At 50.1% G+C, this 20,581-nt stretch overlaps 1 protein-coding gene across 4 annotated transcripts in view; it reads right to left on the bottom strand.

Annotated features, from left to right (window-relative positions):
- TTC7A (tetratricopeptide repeat domain 7A) overlaps positions 1-20,581 on the bottom strand; it is a 168,338-nt gene that overhangs the window by 123,838 nt on the left and 23,919 nt on the right. For all 4 annotated transcript variants that reach the window (XM_011965760.1, XM_011965762.1, XM_011965758.1 and 1 more), the window contains 2 exons: positions 15,812-15,975; positions 9,986-10,154 (listed from right to left, as the gene is read on the bottom strand). In XM_011965760.1, the coding sequence (XP_011821150.1) occupies positions 9,986-10,154; positions 15,812-15,975 (333 nt within the window). The remainder of the gene's footprint in view (positions 1-9,985; positions 10,155-15,811; positions 15,976-20,581) is intronic.

Here is a 20,581-nt window from a genome sequence, read left to right as displayed (position 1 = left end):
AAAAAAAAAAAAAAAGATTTATCATATGGGTCCAATGATGGGACTTCACAAAATTATGATAGGACATTACAATGAAATGCTATGAGGTTACTTACAGTGACATAGAGGTGTATTGAAAAACGACTCATGAAATACTAACTTTTTAAAAAAGCAGACTATAAAACATGACTGTATGAACTTACATTTTAAAAGCACATGTAAGCCTATAGGGAAAAAAAGACTGGAAGGATATACCTCAAAATGTTCAGAGAGTGCTAAGTCTGTTTCCGCAAATACAAAATGGGGTTACTAATAATGCCTAGCTCGTAGTGTAGCCATGATCATTAAATTAGATGAAATAGTATAAAGCATAGAAAGTATGCTAGCTGGGTGCAGTGGCTCATGCCTGTAATCCCAACACTTTGGGAGGCTGAGGTAGGAGGATTATCTGAGGTCGAGAGTTCCAGAACAGCCTGACCAACATCTCTACTAAAAATACAAAATTAGTCAGGCATGGTGGCGCATGCCTGTAATCCCAGTTGAGGCAGCAGAATTGCTTGAACCCAGGAGGTGGAGGTTGCGGTGAGCTGAGATCACGCCACTGCACTCCAGCCTGGGCAACGCAGCGAGACTCCATCTCAAAAAAAAAAAAAAGTATGCACTTAGGAAATATTTTCAAGTGATGCTCACAATAACCTCTTAGGTAGGGGTTTAACCCTTCTCCAGAGTTACAAATAAAAAATCTAGGCAGGGCATCTGGTGGCTTACGCCTGTAATCCCAGTACTTTTGGAAGCTGAGGCAGGTGGATCACTTGAGGTCAGGAGTTCAAGACCAGCCTGGCTAACATGGCAAAACACCATCTCTACTAAAAATACAAAAAATTAGCTGGGCGTGGTGGTACGCGCCTGTAATTCCAGTTATTCTGGAGGCCAAGGCAGGAGAATTGTTTGAAGCCGGGAGGCAGAGGTTGCAGTAAGCCAAAATCGTATCATTGGCACTCCAGCCCGGGTGACAGGGCAAGACTATCTAAACAAACAAACAAAAAAATTTGAATCCAGGGAAAACTGATTAATTCCAAGACCCCTCAGCTAAAAGCACCAGTGTCAACTAGATCCAGGTTTCTGGCTGGATGAGGCCTGATCCCCTAGCAGCCTGCTCCTCCTTCGGCATCTGGAAGCCAGCCTCTCACCTGCAGCCAGGACAGCAGTGCCACAAGGACTGAGCTCCTGTCCGTGTGAGGCACACAGCCCACACCCCTTGGAGAGGGAAGCCAAAATCAACAGTGAATTCCCGCCATACCAGGGCTAAAAACACAAAAACCAAATATGCTATCATATCCTGTCCTGGAAGCAGCGTAGTGTTCTTTCTTTTTTAAAAGTTGTAATCAGAGACACAATTCCAGGTGACAGCAGAATAGCCTGGGGTTACACTGACAAAAAAGAAGAGTAAAGAAAGAAGCCCACCTTCAAGGGGCTGGGAGAAGAGAATCTGCAGATCATAATCCTTCCAGCTGCTGAGGGCATTTCACCTTTTTTGACTTTGCACAGCAGTTTCACAACCTAGCATGTCACTGCAATGCAGAGTTCCTGTGTACTAGGGTCAGGGCACCAGGACCCCCCTGGTGCTGAGTGTGAGGTAAAGGAGAACACAAGCCAGCCAGGCTGACACTGGGGGCAGGACAGGTTCTCAAGAGGCCTGCGCTCTTATCTGTGGAGCCACAATGAACCCTAAATTAGGCACCAATGACTAAAGTCTGCCAGGCTCAAGGTAGAATGAATGGCTGGAGAAATATGAGTCACTCTCCACGCCACTGGCACACTGAGCTAGGGCTGGAGAAATGGAAGAGACCCACCGGAGCTTGGGGAGGCTGAACCGGCTAAAGCTGGAGATGTCCAAAGAGCAGGCCCCGAAACATCCTGGAAGCCAATCAAAGCCAGTGAATAACCCTCGGAGCTCAGACCAACAAAAAAGTGGGTGATTCGTTACCTTGGATCCACAAAGGCTTCATCCTAGTCTAGGGCCCAGACTCCCCAGCTCCAGACCCTAGAGAAGATTGCCCCAGACAGCGTGCTGACCACAGACAGCGTGCTGACCCATAGGTGAGCCTGATTTGAGGGAGAACAGGCTGTGCTGCACCTCACGGTGTGGTGACCCGCAGCCAAAGTTCTAGAACCCCAGTAAAGAGAGACACCCTGAGCCTTACCGTGGACTCTCTGCTCTGGGCCTTCTTGTGGAGCCCACCTGGCCCTCACGCTCATTCCCAATCCATCCCACACACACCTCCTCTTGGCTCCAAGAATTATGGTTACACTGCACCTCCAAACAAGCCACCTCCCCTTGTTTCCCCCTGGGGCTTCCCTTTGGCCTTCCCTCGCTGGAAGGCACCTCTTCCACTCAACTGTCGGTGATTCATCCTCAAGTTCAGGCTCACCACCCAGCTCACCTGTGAAGGCCCCACAACTAGCTGGATCTCACCTGCCTCTGCAAGAGTGCTTCAATCGAACAAGCCCGAATGCTGGAGTCACAGAGAGCGACGTCCACAGCCTGACCCTTCCACTACTGGTGTACCCTGAGGTGAATCATTGCTGCCTGCACTCTGGTGCTCTGCCTCCATGTCTTTCACCTACTTTCATAACCGTACCCTGGTTTTCCTTTGACGAATCATTCTTGCATCTCAGTCCACAGGATTCGGGTGGGGGAAATCCCACCCCTGGTACCAGCTCAGTATCCTAGGTGCTGGGCACCACGATTGGCTCCAGGGTGGGCATGAGACCAAGCCACTTCCACGAGAAGCTTCCCCAGGCACTCTCTCCTTCTGAGGTAGTGGGTGCCATGCTGCAAGAACCATGTACTCCTGGAGCTGCTGAGGACGACCTCAACAGACCTCGCTGAGCCCCCAGATTCAGCTATGCCTGATGCCATGCTGCTCCAACAACTTTCTAGTTACAAGGGGCCATAAATATCCAGTCTCTCCTCTTTTTTGTTGCTACTTTCCAACTAGTTGTCGTTGCATGTTTGTCATTACAACCATAAGTCTGGTTACGCAGAAACTGATCCCCAGAGGCATGGTGCCCGAGGGGACAATTCCTGAAATACGAAATTGGCTGGGCTGAGGTCAGGTGGGGCAGAGAGGACTTTGCCATCTCCTAGCTAAGAAACTGGAATTCCAGATACACAGCAGCAGCACCACCGGCTGGAATGCAGCCTATTTTGTCTTGAGGTGAGACACTGGGCATGTGGTAGAACACTTCAGGATACTGGCCTATGCCAGATGCTTCTTGGAGCCTATGCTAAGCCCTATAAAAATAAGCCTTACAAGCATCACTCCTCGCAGCCCCTCTGAATAGGAAAGTTTTGTCTATAGAAAACAATGCAAGACAGCTGAGAGTGAAGTCAGATAACTGGAGTTGAAAATTCCCTGTCCTTGCTGAAGGCAGTGCCAGAGGAGACAGGGGGACCAGACTCTATTAGGAGACAAGACTGGAAAGGCCTGAATCCTTCCCCATGCAAACCTCACATGGACCCCCTGCTGCAGCTCTCACTGCATTGCTAGAGAACCAGGGGTGGGTGCCTGAGAGGAGCCCCGAGGCCTGCTGCTGAGGGACAGACCCTCAAGGCCTGGATCTAGATCCATGGACTTAGAGTCAACACAATCTTTGGCTCTAGGTTCTCAGCCATGAAGATGATGCAATGCCAATTGCCCAAAGGCTTATTACTACAGAGTTTTAGGGAGCTGTAGAGGCAGACAGACCCCAAACCTGGCAAACAAGTCCTTGCACTGTTCAACCCATAAGGTAGGCTCAAGTGTTCCACTCCCATCAGGGGCTGGGCTGCCCAGAAGCAGTGGCCCAGAGGGGACTCTTCACAAATGGCCGCTTCTGGTGGCCAAAAGGCCAAGAGTCAAGGCAGAGCTTCCCACAGGACAAAACTAGGGACAGCCATATGGCCGAGACACCACGGCCAGGCAGGAAGTCTGCCACACTGCCCCAGCGAGCCACGGCAGGAACAGCAGACCAGCCACTCTGGGGTCTTCCAAACAGCTGCTTCTCCTGGAGCTGCATCCCTCCAGAAGCACGCTTTGCTCACCCGCCTGCCACTCCCTCAAGGGAAGTGACCCTAACTTGGCATCCCCAGCAGGTGTTTGCTGAATCAACTGCTGACAAATTTTACTTCCTCCTGTGGGAGGCAGGCCAGGAGCCTTGGGGGATACAACTGCAAGAGGTCAGACGCTCGGCGGAAGGAACATACTGACCCCTAACTGGGGAGAATGGACGTGCATACTGGGCTGAGGTCCAAGTGAGCTGGGAGGAGGGAGACGATGCTGCAAGCTGAACAACTAAGGGAAGCTTCTGGCACAGGATGCACCTGAACTGTGTCAGAGGAGAATGTAAGGACACAGCTATGTGCAGAGTGAAGAAAAAAGGCAAGCACAATGTCCCAAGAAGAAGTGAAGGGAAGAACTTCATAGATTATATTGGATACCAGGAGCAGACCTCATTAGGCTGACAGGTGGGGCTTCAGGAAAGGAGAGAGGGAGACTGGTTGAGGGTACAAAAGAAATGAACACCTGTACTCAAGAGGCTTGGAATTCAGTGGAAGACAGGGCTCACAGCCATGAGCACATGGGGTCAAATGCAGAGGGTTCTGCCAAGGGAGTGGGCAGCACTGAAGACAGGCCATCCTAGAAGGGCCTTGAAAGCATTCTAGATTATTTTTGTTTTTTTGAGACGGAGTATCGTTCTGTCCACCCAGGCTGGAGTGCCTTGGTGTGATCTCAGCTCACTGCAACCTCCGCCTCCCAGGTTCAGGCAATTCTCCTGTCCCAGCCTCCCAAGTAGCTGGGATTACAGGTGTATGCCACCATGACCAACTAATTTTTTGTACTTTTTTTTTTTTTTTTTTAAGTACAGACAGGGTTTCACCATGTTGGCCAGGCTGGTCTCGAACTCCTAACCTTAAGTCATCCGCCCACCTTGGCTTCCCAAAGTGCTAGGATTACAGGCATGAGCCACCGCATCCAGCTTAGATTACTTTTTATTATTTTTATTAATTTTAATTTAATTTAATTTTTTGAGACAGACTCTCACTCTGTCACCCAGGCTGGAGTGCAGTGGCATGATCTCGGCTCACTGCAAGCTCCGTCTCCCAGGTTCATGCCATTCTCCTGCCTCAGCCTCCCAAGTAGCTGGGATTACAGATGCCCACCACCACGCCTGGCTAATTTTTTGTATTTTTAGTAGAGACCAGGTTTCACCTGTGTTAGCCAAGATGGTCTCGATCTCCTGACCTCGTGATCCGCCCACCTCAGCCTCCCAAAGTGCTGGGATTACAGGCGTAAGCCACCATGCCCGGCCTGATTATTTTTAATACAGAGTAAATGGATGATGTTCCCTCTTCACCAAACAAACAAGGATGGTAATGGAGCTGTTTCATCTGAAGATGTATCTGTCACCTGCACTTGGAGTTGGCTGGGAACATTTCCTTTCCAGGGCCTTCCCCTGATCTGACATGGTTGGTCAGGGGTCAGTGGGCTGGCAGAAGTTACAAGGGGGCCATGGCAGGTCCTGGGGAATGGGGTAGGAGAGGGGTGGGCTTCCAGTCTAAACCAAGATGGCTGATGTTACGTTGAAATATAAAAGCAAATTTTCTGAACAACTCATCCACAAACACCCATAAACGGCCCTGGTAAAGCAAATGCCAAGAAAATGACTGCAGGGCTTCACCAGGGCTGAAGGAGGCCCAGAGAGGAGAAAGTCCTCATCTGTGTGACCCGTCTTAGAGGCAACCGTAATCTGCCTCCCAGCACCTCCTGCCTCCCGGCTCCTCTGTTACAGGTGGGACACAAGCTTTAGAGACATCCATCTGGCCACCAATGCTACTTACAGGCTGCATGAACTTCCTCTGCTTCTTCATCCTCAAAATGGGCATAACAACCACCTCCCATTTACAGAGGAGAGATGAAGGTTAACAATCAGTCAACAAGGCTGGGCATGGTGGCTCACATCTGTAATCCCAGCACTTTGGGAGGCTGAGGCGGGAGGATCACGAGGTCAGGAGATTGAGACCATCCTGGGTATCACGGTGAAACCCTGTTTCTACTAAAAAAATACAAAAACTTAGCTGGGCTGTAGTCCCAGCTACTCGGGAGGCTGAGGCAGGAGAATGGCGTGAACCCGGGAGGTGGAGCTTGCAGTGAGCCGAGATTGCGCCACCGCACTCCAGCATGGGCGACAGAGTGAGACTCAGTCTCAAAAAACAACCAAACAAACAAACAAACCAAAAAAATCAGTCAACAAATATTTATTAAACAAGTGTTCCAGGGCAGTGTCTCACCAACTGTAATGTGTGTGTACATCACCCGGGAACGTTATAAGGGGTAGATTCTGATTCAGTGGGTTTGGGGGGGCCCTGCAAGCTCCTGGGTGGTGCACATATGATCATCCCACCTCCCCCCATCCCCCTACATACACATACATCAGAGACATACATCAGAGGCTCAGCTTCCAGAGGGAGGGGTCTGCACCCCACGTTTCTGGGAATGCCATCAAACATCAGGTATACAAGAGGAGCTCAGGAAATTGGTACCTGGGAAATGAAGAACCAAACAGGGGATTCTGACAGGCAGGGGAGGCTCTGCCCGGGGCCACAGGTGACTTGGGAGCAGCTGGCCACAGGATAGGGCATTACTGAGTAACAGGTCAACATGACGACTTCTCTGCAGCCAGGAGCAGCTGAAGGCAGGACCAGGGAAGAGGTGGTTTTTCTTCCAGAGCCTCCAGCAGGGCCCAGCCCACCTCCCAGGTTACCAAGAGGCCCTAAAATCCAGTCTCCTACTCCTGGCTGGACTTGGTCAGTCTGAGCACATGTGTGACTCAAATGTTACGGGACCAGGAGTGCTGGTGGCTGGGCACAGACCACCTGGACATGGAAACAACAGGTCTTCCCATGAAGTTGTCTTATTTTTCTATCTTAGTGGGGAACATGTGGTTTTTCTATTGTTTCTAAACAGACGTGACATGGACAATAACTCTTTTCCCCTCAGAGGAGGTGGAGGTCATGTACTCCCCTACACCTTATATACACAAATATGCATGTGATGTCTCTGCACTCTGGCTAATGAAAACCCAAGACTGCTGCAACTGCCTCTTCACTCAGGCTCCTGGGTTGACATCTAAAGCTTTCCCGGGAATCAGAACACATCTTTGGGTGTAATACAAGGGTGCACATTTCAGAGGAAGGCCGGGCCTTTGTGAGTGACGCCTCACAGGGTCACAGTGCAAGTCCCTCTACTCTGATGGGGAAAGAGGGTGAGGGGAATGTGTTTTTATGTCTTTTGAGGGTGGGGGTGAAGAGACCCAGGGCCTGTTTCTGAATCCCCTAAAAAGAACAGCAGCTCCATGTTGGAATCGCTCCACACTGCGGCCCCCACAGAGCCTCCCAGTCTGGCAAGCTCAGGCCCCCCTGTGACACACAGGCCCTGTCCTCCTCCTCCGGTCAGGTGTGCCTGAGACCCAGACTCCCCACCCCACTAGAGAGTACCAAACAGAACCACAGAGCAGATTCCTGTGAAAAATGGCCAGTCAAGCCATGGCGTAATAGTCTGGCCAGGAGTGCTGAGTGTGGGTCAGTCTGGCTCCTGCAGGCAGCCCAGCATCAAATGGAGCCCAAGATCGAGTGGCTGTCTGGGACGGAGGACTCCAGTTCAAATACACGCTAACTGATGTCCTGGGCAAGCTGCTTCATTTTTGTCAGCCTCAGTTACCTCAACTGTAACATGAGGGGTTGGCCTGGATCACTTGATTCCTTTCATCCTAGGATTCTCAGCAACAGTATCACAAGCTCCAGCTGCCTGGGTTCAAATCCCGCCTCCGCCACTTCCTGTGAGACCTCGCATGAATCACCTCACTTCTTCCAACCTTAACTCCTCATCCGTGACATAGAATGAGGGGAACACCACCTCAGAGAGTTACAGAGGGGACTCAACGAGGGTCTACCTGGCATGGAGGGGGGCTGAATAAATATCAGCACTCTGTGAACTCTGTGGCCCCTGCTGCCACCACCCTCATGCTCACAGATGGAGTCAGGACCAACGACCAGCATCCTCAGCCCCCGAAGGGTGTGGCCTCTACTCTGCATGGGAAGACCCACCAAATCCCCCAAACCCAGGCAGATCAACATCGTGCACACCCTGGTAGCCACGTGCATGGCCTCAAGCACACGCAGGGTCAGGCAAACCTCAGCATGCCGAGCAGCAGGCATGGTCACTGCAGCAGGACAGGGAGGAGGACAGGCAGAGAGGAGGCAGGCAAAGGGAAGGCCATGTGCAGTCACTGGGGAACGGGAGCTAGCACAGCCCGCGACCGAGCAGCCCGCGCCGGCAGCGCCCGGCTCCTTACCTCCCCTGCAGAACCTCTGACCACCGGGACTGTGTTTCCCCCAAGAAGCTGGAGGCATGCTAGAAAGAGGAGAGAGCAGGAGACAGGGGGCAATCCGTCCTGAGCCAGGCTCAGGAGAAAGTCCCAGAAAGGAAGCCCGAGGAAGGGGGTTCCGCTCAGGGCGTCCATGGCTGAAAGGGTTTCTAAGAGACCTGAAAGACCCAAATGCCAAATGCAGATCACCCCCAAGGCTGGCCTGTGCCAGAGGCGCAGAGCGGGGGATGAGAGAGCAAAGGGAGAAGACCACCCATAGACCAGGCCGTCCCAGAAACGCAGCTGCCCTCCCACCGGCTGGCGCTGGGTCCACCCACAGTGACCATCTTGCCAGGTTTCCTGGCATGGTGTGGACCCAATGGAAAAGGGATCCAAGGATCTGGGGTGGGCAAACCCCCTCAGGAAGTCCCACCAGCCAGAGTCAAGGAGGGTGTGCCCTCCACAGATGTCACAGTCACTCCTCCTGGGACCCAGGGGAGACAGGGGAAACTCAGTGTGTATTGCAGGGGCCTTGGAGGACTCATATTCCAAGGCCAGAGTCAGAGCATGGAGGTTCTTGTACTGGCTCCACCATTAATCTGGGTAACTTTGGGCAAGTTATCCTCTCTGGGCCTCAGTTTCCCCACATATAAGATGGAGAGAATGTCCCTATCTATAATAGAGGGTGTCACATACTCTACAAATGTCAGGCACCAAATCCCCACTGAGCCACAGCCATCTTTTCTAGACTTTTCTCTGGGGGTTGGTTTGTGCGGCACTAGGGAGACGATCAAACATCCAAGATTCCTGACAGCAGGCTGGGCAGAGGGGTTCCTGCAGCCAGGGATCCAGGGAAGAAGGAGCCTGAAGCACAAAGTTTGGGGTAGGATGACTTTAACACTGAACACATTTGGGGTCCTGTTAAATGGCATGGTTTCCCCAGCTGGGCTGTCCACAGCCCCCTCATGAAATTCCTACATCATTGATCTGTGTCCCTAAATCCCCTCCCGAGCACCCCTTGTCCCCGGAAGGCTGAGAGCTCCTCCAGGAACCGGTTCTGAACTGTTCATCACTGGGTCTCAGCCCCTGCTCCCTGGGCCACTCACGGCAGGTGCCCAACAAATAACTGAGGAGTAGCAGACTCCTACAACGCCCAGCACCTGCTCTGGGCCAGCGCCAGTCAGCAGAGCCAGCCTGCCAGTGAGAGGTCATACTTTGTAAACCTTTCTCAACCTGGCTACACAACTCCGCTGATGCCTCTTGGTCATGGTAACCCTGGGAGGGCAGGTATTACAACCGTATCTTCCAAACAAGTAAACTGAGGCCAAAGAAGGTGAAGAGGTGATTGCCCAAGGGTACACAGTAGGGTAATCGTTGTTGACAGAGCCAGGGCGAGAATCTGAGTCTCCTGATGTCCCAGGCACCAGGCAATGTCAACATGGCCAGTTACTACCAGCATCCACATTGGACACCAGTACCAGGGCATGGGCACTACCAGGGGTGAAGAATCTGGACACGAGCCCAGCAGGGCCCTGGGAGTCAGAGTGCAATGAGCTGCACACAGTGGAGGGGAGCCCAGGCTGGCACTAACAGCTACCTTTGATGACAAAAGCCTCCGACAGCAGCCGCATCTGATACAGGGGCTTGTTCTCCATGGACACGTCATCGATCCCGGCCCGTGCGTACATGCTGATGGCATCTCGGTACGAGCCCTCCACGTAATGCAGTTTGCCCAGGATCAGCATGGCCTCACACATGTACTGTGGCTGAAAAGACAAGGACATGTTAGCAGCACCTCCCTGAAAGGCACCTTGGGGTGAACACCCCCCACTGAACCTTGACCCTGTTTGCCTCAGACCTTGCTCAGAACTCCCCCGCCTCCTCCAGGAAGCCTTCCCTGATGCTTAAGCACATGATCCCCGCTCTCACCCATGGTCCATAGCCTACATCATGGCTCTCAAAGAAATTCTCATATGAGTTCCTAATTGTTTCAAATGTGTGCGTTTTATGTCCCCAGCAAGACTCCAGAGACCTTGCAGACTAGGCCCTGTCTTCCCTCTCCTGGAGCCCCCCAAAGACTGCAGCCCATGGGGGTCACTCAGAAGCTCAGGCATTTATTCTAAACACAAGTGGAGAGTCAGAGATGGAGCTAAGTTTTGTGGAGCCCCAGGCTTCTCATTTTGGGGGTCCTCTTGTGTACATGTATACGCAAATCATAATTAGGTGAGAGGTCTCAGAAACAGCCTGTGGGGGAGGCTTATGCCTTCCCCAACAGTGGTGGAGGGAAAGATTGAGGAGGAGAGGGCCTGCTGCGTCACCATCCTCTTCCTATCAGAAATGGGTCAAAGTGCAGAATCCCAGAGGCCAAGAGTGGCTGAATTTAAACCTGGTTTCTTTTCCCTCCTTTTTCAAAAGCTGCTTATATCTCAATCTCCACCCCACAGAGGAACTCTCAGGGCCTCCCTTAGGGCCTGCAGTGGTCTGGACAGCCCTGATCACCCCTATTCTGGCTTGGGCTCCTGTGCTGCTGCCTGAGGGAGGCTGTGCTGGCCCTGGGCTGTGCCATCCTGGCGCATGTGTTCTGATCTTGGACATGGCCCCAGTTCTCCTTGTGACCTCCCACCTCTTCAGGCCATTTGTTCTGGTCCGCTGCCTCTGATTCTGTCCTCAGCTGGCTCACAATGCCTATGGGCCAGGCCCTGGGCACTGCTCCTGCCACACAGGCACCAATCTGTCCATAAAGCTCCCCAAAGATGCAGCTCTGGTCCCACTCCTGGCATCTGTCATTGGCAGGAAGGTGCTGCCCCTGTCTCCCTGCAAAGAGGTAAGAGTCTGGGGTCCCTGTGTCCCCAGGGCAAGCCTCCAGCACTCCTTACCATCTACTGCCCTCTCAGAAGCCAAGAGAAATGGAGCGTGGCACAGACAGGCTCCAGGGAAGCCAAATTCTCCTTCCCCACTCGTCCTTCTGGCTTTTGTGAGTCCACATTCCTCTTTTGCCTGTGCTTCCTCAGGTTCCCTTCACCCTAACCTAACCAGATCCTCTTCCATCCTTTGGGGACTTGCTCAGGCCCACCTTCTCCTGAAAGCCTCCCCGACTACCAGGGAGCTCCCTTCAGCTGAACTCCTCCAATGCCTCTACCAATGAGCCCATTCAGCCTCTGCACGCCTGACCTACTCTCTCTATTAATTAACTCTCCAAAGCTGAATCTTTTGAGGGGATTTGCTAGTCTCCTCAGATAGGCCACCCACTCCCTGGGCCAGGGCCACAGATGACACATCCCAGAGGTATGCAGCCTATAGTCCTTCCAGGCTGGGCAGTGACTCTGCGTTCCCTGCACTGGTCTCTAGCCATGGGCTCATTTCCTCCCTGCTTGGGCTGCGTCTTCCTTGTGGGTGAGGGAGAGATAATAACACCTACTCCTCACCGCCTATCACAGCGATGCTGAGGACATTAATAGGGTAAAGTCCAGAAAAGAGCTTTGAACTTTTCTTTGGAAAAGAGCAAGATAAATACAGGGTATGTGTAATTATCATTATCCTGTACATGGAGACAAGGGCAGCGAGGCACAGAAGGACATTTCAGGCGTGCTGATGGCGTGTGGCTAGCGATGGTTCATGGAGGACCAGTGGCAGTTTACAACAGAGCTTCCACCAAGCTGGGGAAAAATTAGACAATGCAGGTCATGTTTTATAAAGCCACATTCACACTATTTAAAAAGATGCTCGGCCGGGCATGATGGCTCACGCCTGTAATCCTGGCACTTTGGGAGGTCGAGGCAGGCGGATCACCTAAGGTCAGGAGTTTGATACCAGCCTGGACAACATGGTGAAAACCCGTCTCTACTAAAAATACAAAAATTAGCCGAGTGTGGTGGCACGCGCCTGTAACCCTAGCTACTCGGGAGGCTGAGGCAGAAGAATCACTTGAACCCGGGAGGCGGAGGTTGCAGTGAGCCGAGATCGTGCCACTGCATTCCAGCCTGGGTGACAGAGCGAGACTCTGTCGTCTGAAAAAAAAAAACGGCTCTTAGTTCTGAAAGGATATCTACCTTGCCCTTCAATGCTAAGCTGTTTTTCTGTTATGGCACAGTAAGAGCAGAAGATGGTATCATTTTGCTGCTATTTCTTGCTTTTTAATGTCCTTACTTGGCAGCATGGAAAGTCCGCTGCACTCCGTGGGACCCATGCCTGTGGATATGAAATGTTTTTGGTCTATCAGTCCAATAGTCAGGGAATGGAACCCTCACCCAGTGGGAGGGTGCCACGCAGGAGGTCGCTTTACCAGGGGAACAGTCCCCTCTACTGTGTGGATCAGTGCATCACCTACTCCTTTTGTGCCTCACTGTCCCTGTCAATAAAAAGGGAAAAAGGACTTCACGGAGATACCCAGGTATGAGGAAAGAACGGATGAGGAAATACTTCACAGACTAACGTGGGAACTATAAAAGTAGGGGTGTGATCACCATCCGTCACATGAATCCAACTTTCTTAGTCATTATTTTATTTCCACCCCAGTACTCTGGGAGGCAGCACCAAGAAGTGAGAGACAGCATTAGAGCATGGGCTGTAGACACCAAAGGCCTGGGTTGTCATCACTGTTCTTGGGTCTCAGAGATGGGGCTTGGCAGGGCATAGGGCCTCATGCCTATAATCCCAGCACTTTGGGAGGCCAAGGCAAGAGGATCGCTTGAAACCCGGAATCTGAGACCACACCAACCAACACAGTGAGAACCCTGTCTCTACAAAAAATTGAAAAAGAAAACAAAAAGAAATGGGGCTAATAGTAAATACCATTGCAGAAGGTTCCTTGGAGGCCTACATGGGATGGTGCAAAGCCTCAACCTAGTGGAGAACAGAGTTTAGGACAAGTGGCTTGTTTTTGCTGATCTCCACACAACTGAGCTAGACCGGGTTTTAGAGATCAGGATCTTGCTCTGTCACCCAGACTGGAGTGCAGTGGCATGAACACAACTCACTGCAGCCTCAACCTCCTGGGCTCAAGTGACCCTCCAGCCTCAGTCTCTTGGATAGCTGGGACCACAGACGCAAGCCACCATGCCCAGCTAATTAAAAAAAATTTTTGTAGAGATGGGGGGGTCTCACCATGTTGCCCAGTCTGATCTCAAACTTCTGGCTCAAGCAATCCTCCCGCCTTAGCCTCCCAAAGTGCTAAGACTACAGGCGTAAGTCATAGGCCAGTTGGGACTTTTATTTATCACTCAAATTACTTATTTGTTGACTGGAATTTTTACAATAAGCCTGAATCATGTTTATTTTTGAAACAATTTTTAAACATTTAACATTTAATTAAAGAGGTCTTGATGGGAAAAGCTTGAACCCCATCAATCTGGTCCAACCCTTTTGACCAGCAGATGACAAACTGGAAGGTCTGTGGGGTCAACGGACATGCTCACGGTCAGGCAGTTATTTTAACCCAATACAAACCTCCCAGTGCTACAATACCTGTCAAGTAGCCTAAAAGCAGTAACCTTAAACTTCTAGTACACACTCTCCTCTCCCCTGTCCCTTCCCGTTCCCTCCCTTACAGAATAAGCTCTGCACATCCTGGCCTGGTGTTCCAGTCTGCCCTTCCTAGCCCCAAAGTACCTTTACAACCTTGTCTAGATCCAGCCCCAGAAGGATCCAATTCTAGTACTACATTACCCGGAGTCTGTTCTCTGCTTACCCTCAAAGAGCATCCCCCTCAGACTTGCTTCCTCGTGGATAACACTCCTATCATGGTCCACCTTGGAGGAAGGCTATTTACTTACTGACAGGACTTATCTTCCCAAGAGACTTGCAGCCTCCTTGAGGGCAGGGTCCACACTAGATTTGTCTTGATTGCCCTCAGAGTGCACAACACAATGCCTTGCACACAGTACGTTGGAATAAAAGGTTTAAGGAAGTGAATATATTACTTTGGAATATCTCTTTAAAAATCAGCTGGGCGCAGTGCCTTACTCCTGTAATCCCAATGCTTTGGGAGGCTGAAGCAGGAGGACTGCTTGAGCCTAGGAGTTGGAGACCAGCCTGGGTAACACAGCAAGACCCTGAAGAAAATAAAGACAGACAGACAGACAGAAAGAAAGGGTGGGGGGGAAAGGAAGCAAGGAAGGAAGGGAGGGAGGGATCACTTCCTCTTTGAGTTTCTTGTTTTTTTTTTTACCCCCTCCCCCTCCTCTTTGAGTTTCTAATGACATACCCATGCCACTATTATAGCTAAGGATACATTGTAATCTAGAACAGCCACAGCCTCAAACTTGGATGCACATATGAATCACCAGGAGAGCTTGTTAAAACGCAGATTCTAATTCTTAATTGCATTTCTAACCAGCTCCCCAGTGATGCCCACACTGCTTGTGGGTGGACCACATTTTGAACAGCAAGGTCCAGAGAAAGTTGTGACTATACTCCTTCTGGGAGGGAGAGGTGGGTCCTCTACTTCCCTCAGTGTCTTGTACTCAGTAGGTGCTTGATAAATGCACGTGGACTTTTTTTTTTTGCATGTGGACTTAAATGGGCTTGCCCTGTTATGGAGCCCTTCTGTCCCTAGCCAACTCTGCATGTTTGCCTGTTTTTAACTAGGTCACAGGTTCCCTGAAGTTTTATTTCCCTGAGAGCCCCCTGACCCAAGGAGCCCAGAGGGCCAGGCACATATTTTTTTTCTTTTGAGTTGGAGTCTTGCCCTGTCGCCCAGGCTGGAGAGCAGTGGTGCAATCTCGGCTCACTGCAAGCTCCACCTCCCGGGTTCTCGCCATTCTCCTGCCTTAGCCTCCTGAGTAGCTGGGACTACAGGCGCCCACCACCATGCCCGGCTAATTTTTTTGTATTTTTAGTAGAGACGGGGTTTCACCGTGTTTGCCAGGATGGTCTTGATCTCCTACCTCGTGATCCGCCCGCCTCAGCCTCCCAAAGTGCTGGGATTATAGGCGTGAGCTACCGTGCCCGACAGGCCAGGCACATATTAAGTCAACCAAGCACTGTCCAACAGAAATATAATGTAAGCCACAAATGTGAACCACATGTGTAATTTAAAAATTTCTAGTAAGATTATTTTTAGTCACACTGAGAAAGGTAAAAGATGAAATTAATTTTAATAACGTTTTCTTTAACTCAATATATCCAAAATATACCATTTGAACATGTAATCAACATAAAGTTACTGCTCTTTTATATTCTCTGTTTTGTACTAAGACTTTGAAACCTTGTGTATGTTTTATACTTACAGCACATCTCAATGTGGACTAGCCATACCCCAAGTGCTCAAGGGGCCACATGTAGCCAGTGGCTACTGTTAAGTGTAAGGGCAGCTTGTAAGACAGACTTGTTGCTCAGGTGACCAAATGACTCAGGGAGGACTGGACAGATGGGAGGCAACGCAGATGAGGAGAGGAGGTCTCACGCTTGAAGGCTGATGACTTACCGTGAGCCTCCCATGGTTAAGGATACTGCTCAGATAATTTTTGGCTTCGCTCATCTTCGGCTCATTCTTCTCCAGCAAAGGGATGGAGTCTTTTATTTTGGCATGATTCTCCTTCAAACACTGCTCCAGGAGGGCCTCAGCCAGCAGCAATTTCCCAAAGTCATCTGCAAAGCAAAGCAGGGATCAGAGCAGCAATCCCTTGAACAAGGCGGATAATGGAGGGCAGTGCACACTCCTTCCTGGACCCACCCAACCACCCCTACCAGGTACATGAACGGCTCAGGTCTGAGAAAATAAAGGCACATTTTCCATAAATTTCAACAGCCTTTAAAGAAAAGACACAGGCATTCTACCACGATTACAGTACAAATTGCCCCTTTGGATTTATTTTCTGCTGTAGTTTAATGGTTGGGAATACAGAGTTCCCAGGACCTGGGGACAAATTCCCAGAATTTCAGAATTTAAAATAAGGGACAAAGTCATACGTACGCTGTGCTGTGGATAATAAGTTCTTAAACCAAGAAGGAATTCTCCTCAAATGATTGAAGAGGAAAAATACATGAAGTGGCTTAATAATGTACTTTCACATGCTGCTAATTTCTATGTAACCATAATTGGTTTTCTCCATTTTTAAGTGTTTTTGTTTGTTTGTTTGTTTGTTTTAAACGGAGTCTCACTCTGCCACCCAAGCGGGAGTGCAGCGGCATGATCATGGCACTCCCAGGCTCAAGTGACCCTCCTGACTCAGTCGCCCAAAGTGCTGGGATTACACGCATCAGCCACTGCACCATTCCGTTTTTAAGGCAATTTGACATGACTCAGGATAACCTGGCAGCCACGGTAGAGTTAGGTGGGAAGCAGATCTACTTGTCGCCAAGGCAAATCCTCGAACATGTTTAATACCTCTGCATTTTCTGGAGTTCTCTCACATATAGGGTATACCTGCAAATGAGGGTAGCTTATTTGCATCCCTCACCACCTAGTAGGTGGTTTTATACTGTTTGGTTTAGTGAGCACGGTGGCTCACGCCTATAATCCCAGCACTTTGGGAGCCCAAGGCAGGCAGATCACTTGAGGTCAGGAGTTTGAGACCAGCCTGGCCAACATGGCAAAACTCTGTCTCCACTAAAAATGCAAAATTAGCTGGGCATGATGATGGGCACCTGTAATCACAGCTACTTGGGAGGCTGAGGCAGAACTGCTTGAATTCGGGAGGTGTAGGTTGCAGTAAGCCAAGATCGCACCACTGCACTCCAGCCTGGGAAACAAAGTGAGACTCTGTCTCAAAAAATAAAAATAAAAATAAAAATAATACACAGCTTGGTTGATTTGCTGCCTCCCTTTACCACACTGAAAGCTCATCTTGTGACCACCAGATTCCTGCTACCTACAGCAGAGGCGGCTCGAGCATGGGAGTCGGGTGTTCAGTGTGCAGGGTCTGAGGTCAAGGGTGGTTTCACCATGGTTCTTGGGTGGCTATGCTCATTGCCCCTCCCAACAACTGGGGTGAGGAGCAGGCCCACCATTCAATATAAGCACTGAGTAAATACCTGTTGAGTGAATCGGATCTCTCAACTACCCCACAGGGAAGCTATCAGGATCGAGAGTTAAGTGCCAGTCCAAAAATGTCCCTACGAATGCCTGCTTGGTGCCATCTTTTTCAAAGTGCTCTTTTTGCTACCAGGACAGTGTTCTCAGATGTACAGGGCTGCCATTCCCTCCTCACTCTCAGGATATCACAGTTTGCTAACATCTCATAGCCACTGGTCCAAAACTGCACACCTTAGCCGGGCACCATGGTGCATGCCTGTAGTCCCAGCTTCTTGGGAGGCTGAGGTGGGAGAATCGCTTGAGCCCAGGAGTTCAAGACCAGCCTGGGCAACACAGGGAGACCCCGTCTTTAGAAAAACACAAAAAACTTCATGCCTCTGAAGACGAATGTCTTATCATAAGGGAGATTCCCCACAGAGAATGATTCTAAAGCTCAGAATCCTGAGAACACCATCGCAGGGGGTTTTCGTTCTGAAGGCACCTGTTACGGGATCCTTTGCTACGTACCTCATGACTTTTAAAATTAACATTTTGAGGAAATGGTCCAAAAAGTACCTGGTTCAAACTATCATTCATTGCTGGCAGACTATAAGTTGGTAGAATCTCTAGAGTAATTTGGTAACATACATCAAAATTATTTTTGCACATCCCCATAGACCCAGTCAGTCAGAGCCGCATTCCAGAGCTGTGGGCCTTGGGGAAAGTTGCTCCCTGCTTCTAACCTGCTTTGCCTCTGTAAAGCCAGGGGTGGGGTTTGAAGTCAGAGCCTAAAGAGGGAAACGAACCCCTCAGGACGTTGGCCATGCCCCCCAGCTGGTCCCTGCCTCGTTGCCCCCTGCCCTCTGTGCACTGGCAGGGCTCGCGCCCTTGGGTGACCGTGCGACCAGACACAGCACCATCGGCGGCCATCCCATGCACTCTGCCATCCACCTGCCCAGACCAGAGCTCCTTGCTTGGGTGAGCTGCTTGGTTGGGTGCTTTCACACCAACGAAACCAGCTTCCTCCCCAGAGCATGCCCCTTTGGACCTGGGCTGCTCCAAGTGCGGCTGGCCATGGCCTGGTGCGGGTCTCTCAATGCTTGTGATCCAATCCCAAGGAGATGAGTGCAGAAACTTAAGAGTACACCTTTAGAAATTTGACAGAGTAATTTTAAATCTGTTGAAATCTAATACTAAAAAATTGGGACGTAGTATTTTGTGTATTTTTCTTTTATTTTTCTAGTAATTCATTTTTATTGCACTCTATGAAAGTATTGGAGCATAACAGATTGGGAATTTATTTTGAGACAGGGTCTCTGTCACCCAGGCTGAAGTGCAGTGGCATGATCTCAGCTCACTGCAATCTCCACCTTCTGGGTTTAAGCAATTCTCCTGCCTCAGCCTCCTGAGTAGCTGGGACTACAGGCATACGCCACCATACCCAGCTAATTTTTTGTATTTTTGGTAGAGACGGGGTTTTACCATGTTGGCCAGGCTGGTCTCGAACTCTTGGGCTCAAGTGATCTGCCTGCCTCGGTCTCCCAAAATGCTGGGATTACAGATGTGAACCACTGTGCCTGGCCAGATTGGGAATTTAAACAAAACAAAATTGATCCTTCACCACATATCTCTAAAACATAAGAGTGACTGACTGCGAAAGAGGCACTAATATTTGTTGAAGGCTTAGTATGGGCCAGACACTTTTTCATATAGCATCACTTCATTTCCACAGCCCTGAAAGGTAGGTATTATCACCATTTTATAGATGATAATAAAGATATGCAGTATTGTTAGGGTCACAGCCAGTAACAATAATAAAAACATAACACAGCGAAAAAATACCGTCTGTCCTGCATCCCATGCAGAACAGAGCTGCTGGTAATTTCAAAATAAACAATAGTCTTAACAACTTAAAACAGTACACTAAAAGCTAGTTGTAAATCCGAGGACAGGGATAAGAACTGTCCTCACCTTCATATACCTGTGACTTTCAGACTATTTTGTTGATTGACACTTCAGGTCCTTCTCAGAAGGCTTTCTGCCTGCCCCTTTCAGCCCCCAACTCAATCTACTTGTTGTTTGTTTCCCAGACACCCAGGAGGCAGCAGAAATTCACTTTCTTTTCCTCCTTTGCTCAACTCTCCTCTCCCTGCCCTACCTCTCTCTTGCCTTCCTCTCTTCTTTCCATCCAACTATTCTCAACTGTCCAGTCTATGGAACTGAAGGATGTTTCGGAAGTAGAACTTCTAGACTTTTAGTTGTTAAATAAGAATTAGGCCTGGTGTGGTGGCTTACGCCTATAATCCCAGCACTTTGGGAGGCCGAGGTGGTAGGATGGATTGAGACCAGGAGTTAGAGACCAGCTTGGTCAACACAGTGAGACTCTGTCGCTACACACAAAAAAAGTTAGCTGAGGTTATAGGTATATGCCTAGAGTCCTAGCTACTTGGAAGGCTGAGGTGGGAGGATGGCTTAAGCCCAAGAGTTCAACGCTGTAGGGAGCCACGACTGTTCCACTGCACTCCAGCCTAGGCAACAGGGCAATATCTCATCTCTAGGAAATTTAAAAAAAAAAAAGAAAAAAAAAAGAATTCAGGTGGATAAAGGCTTCTCTGCCATTCCAAAAGGAAAACAAGTTGCTTTTTATCATCCTGTTGTCTGAAACCTCCTCTCTATCCCAGTTCTGGTGAAGTGCTGCAGCTTCCCTCTACCCAGGGGCGTTTAAGGAGACCTTCCCATCAGACCGATAGTGAATCCGACCCTGGGTGCTGATTCTGCAGCCCTGCTCAGCACCCTGCCCTCAGCAAAGTCCCAAAGCCCCACTTACTGGCCACCTAGTCTCCCAACCCCATCGTGTTGGGAAGGCCTCAGTGCCTACCTTCCTTACAGCCCCTTCAGCTCACATCCCCTCCAGGCCTCCCCAAGAGTGCCAGGTCACAGGGGCACCCTTCAAGACCCCATGTTTGAATGACAGTGATCCCCTTTCCACAACCCACCCATTCACAGTCAGGAAATGCTGGTCTAGCCAGCCAGGCCAGGGTTCAGACCGGGCCCTTCCCCGCCGGGACAAACAGGGGCACAGTGGTTTCTGCAGCTGCTCACCTCCCAGGACTATAAAGGGCTGGGACCTGCCAACCACAGCCAGGAGGAAAAGACTGAAACTAGCAAGAGGCCATCTGCCTCGAACAAACCCTTTCTAACTGAAACTGAAGAAATGTTCAAAACAATCTCCAGTCTTAA

This window comes from Mandrillus leucophaeus, unplaced genomic scaffold (genome assembly GCF_000951045.1).
Source record: "Mandrillus leucophaeus isolate KB7577 unplaced genomic scaffold, Mleu.le_1.0 Scaffold736, whole genome shotgun sequence".
NCBI lineage: Eukaryota > Metazoa > Chordata > Mammalia > Primates > Cercopithecidae > Mandrillus > Mandrillus leucophaeus.
This window is presented reverse-complemented; position numbering and strand designations above follow the sequence as displayed.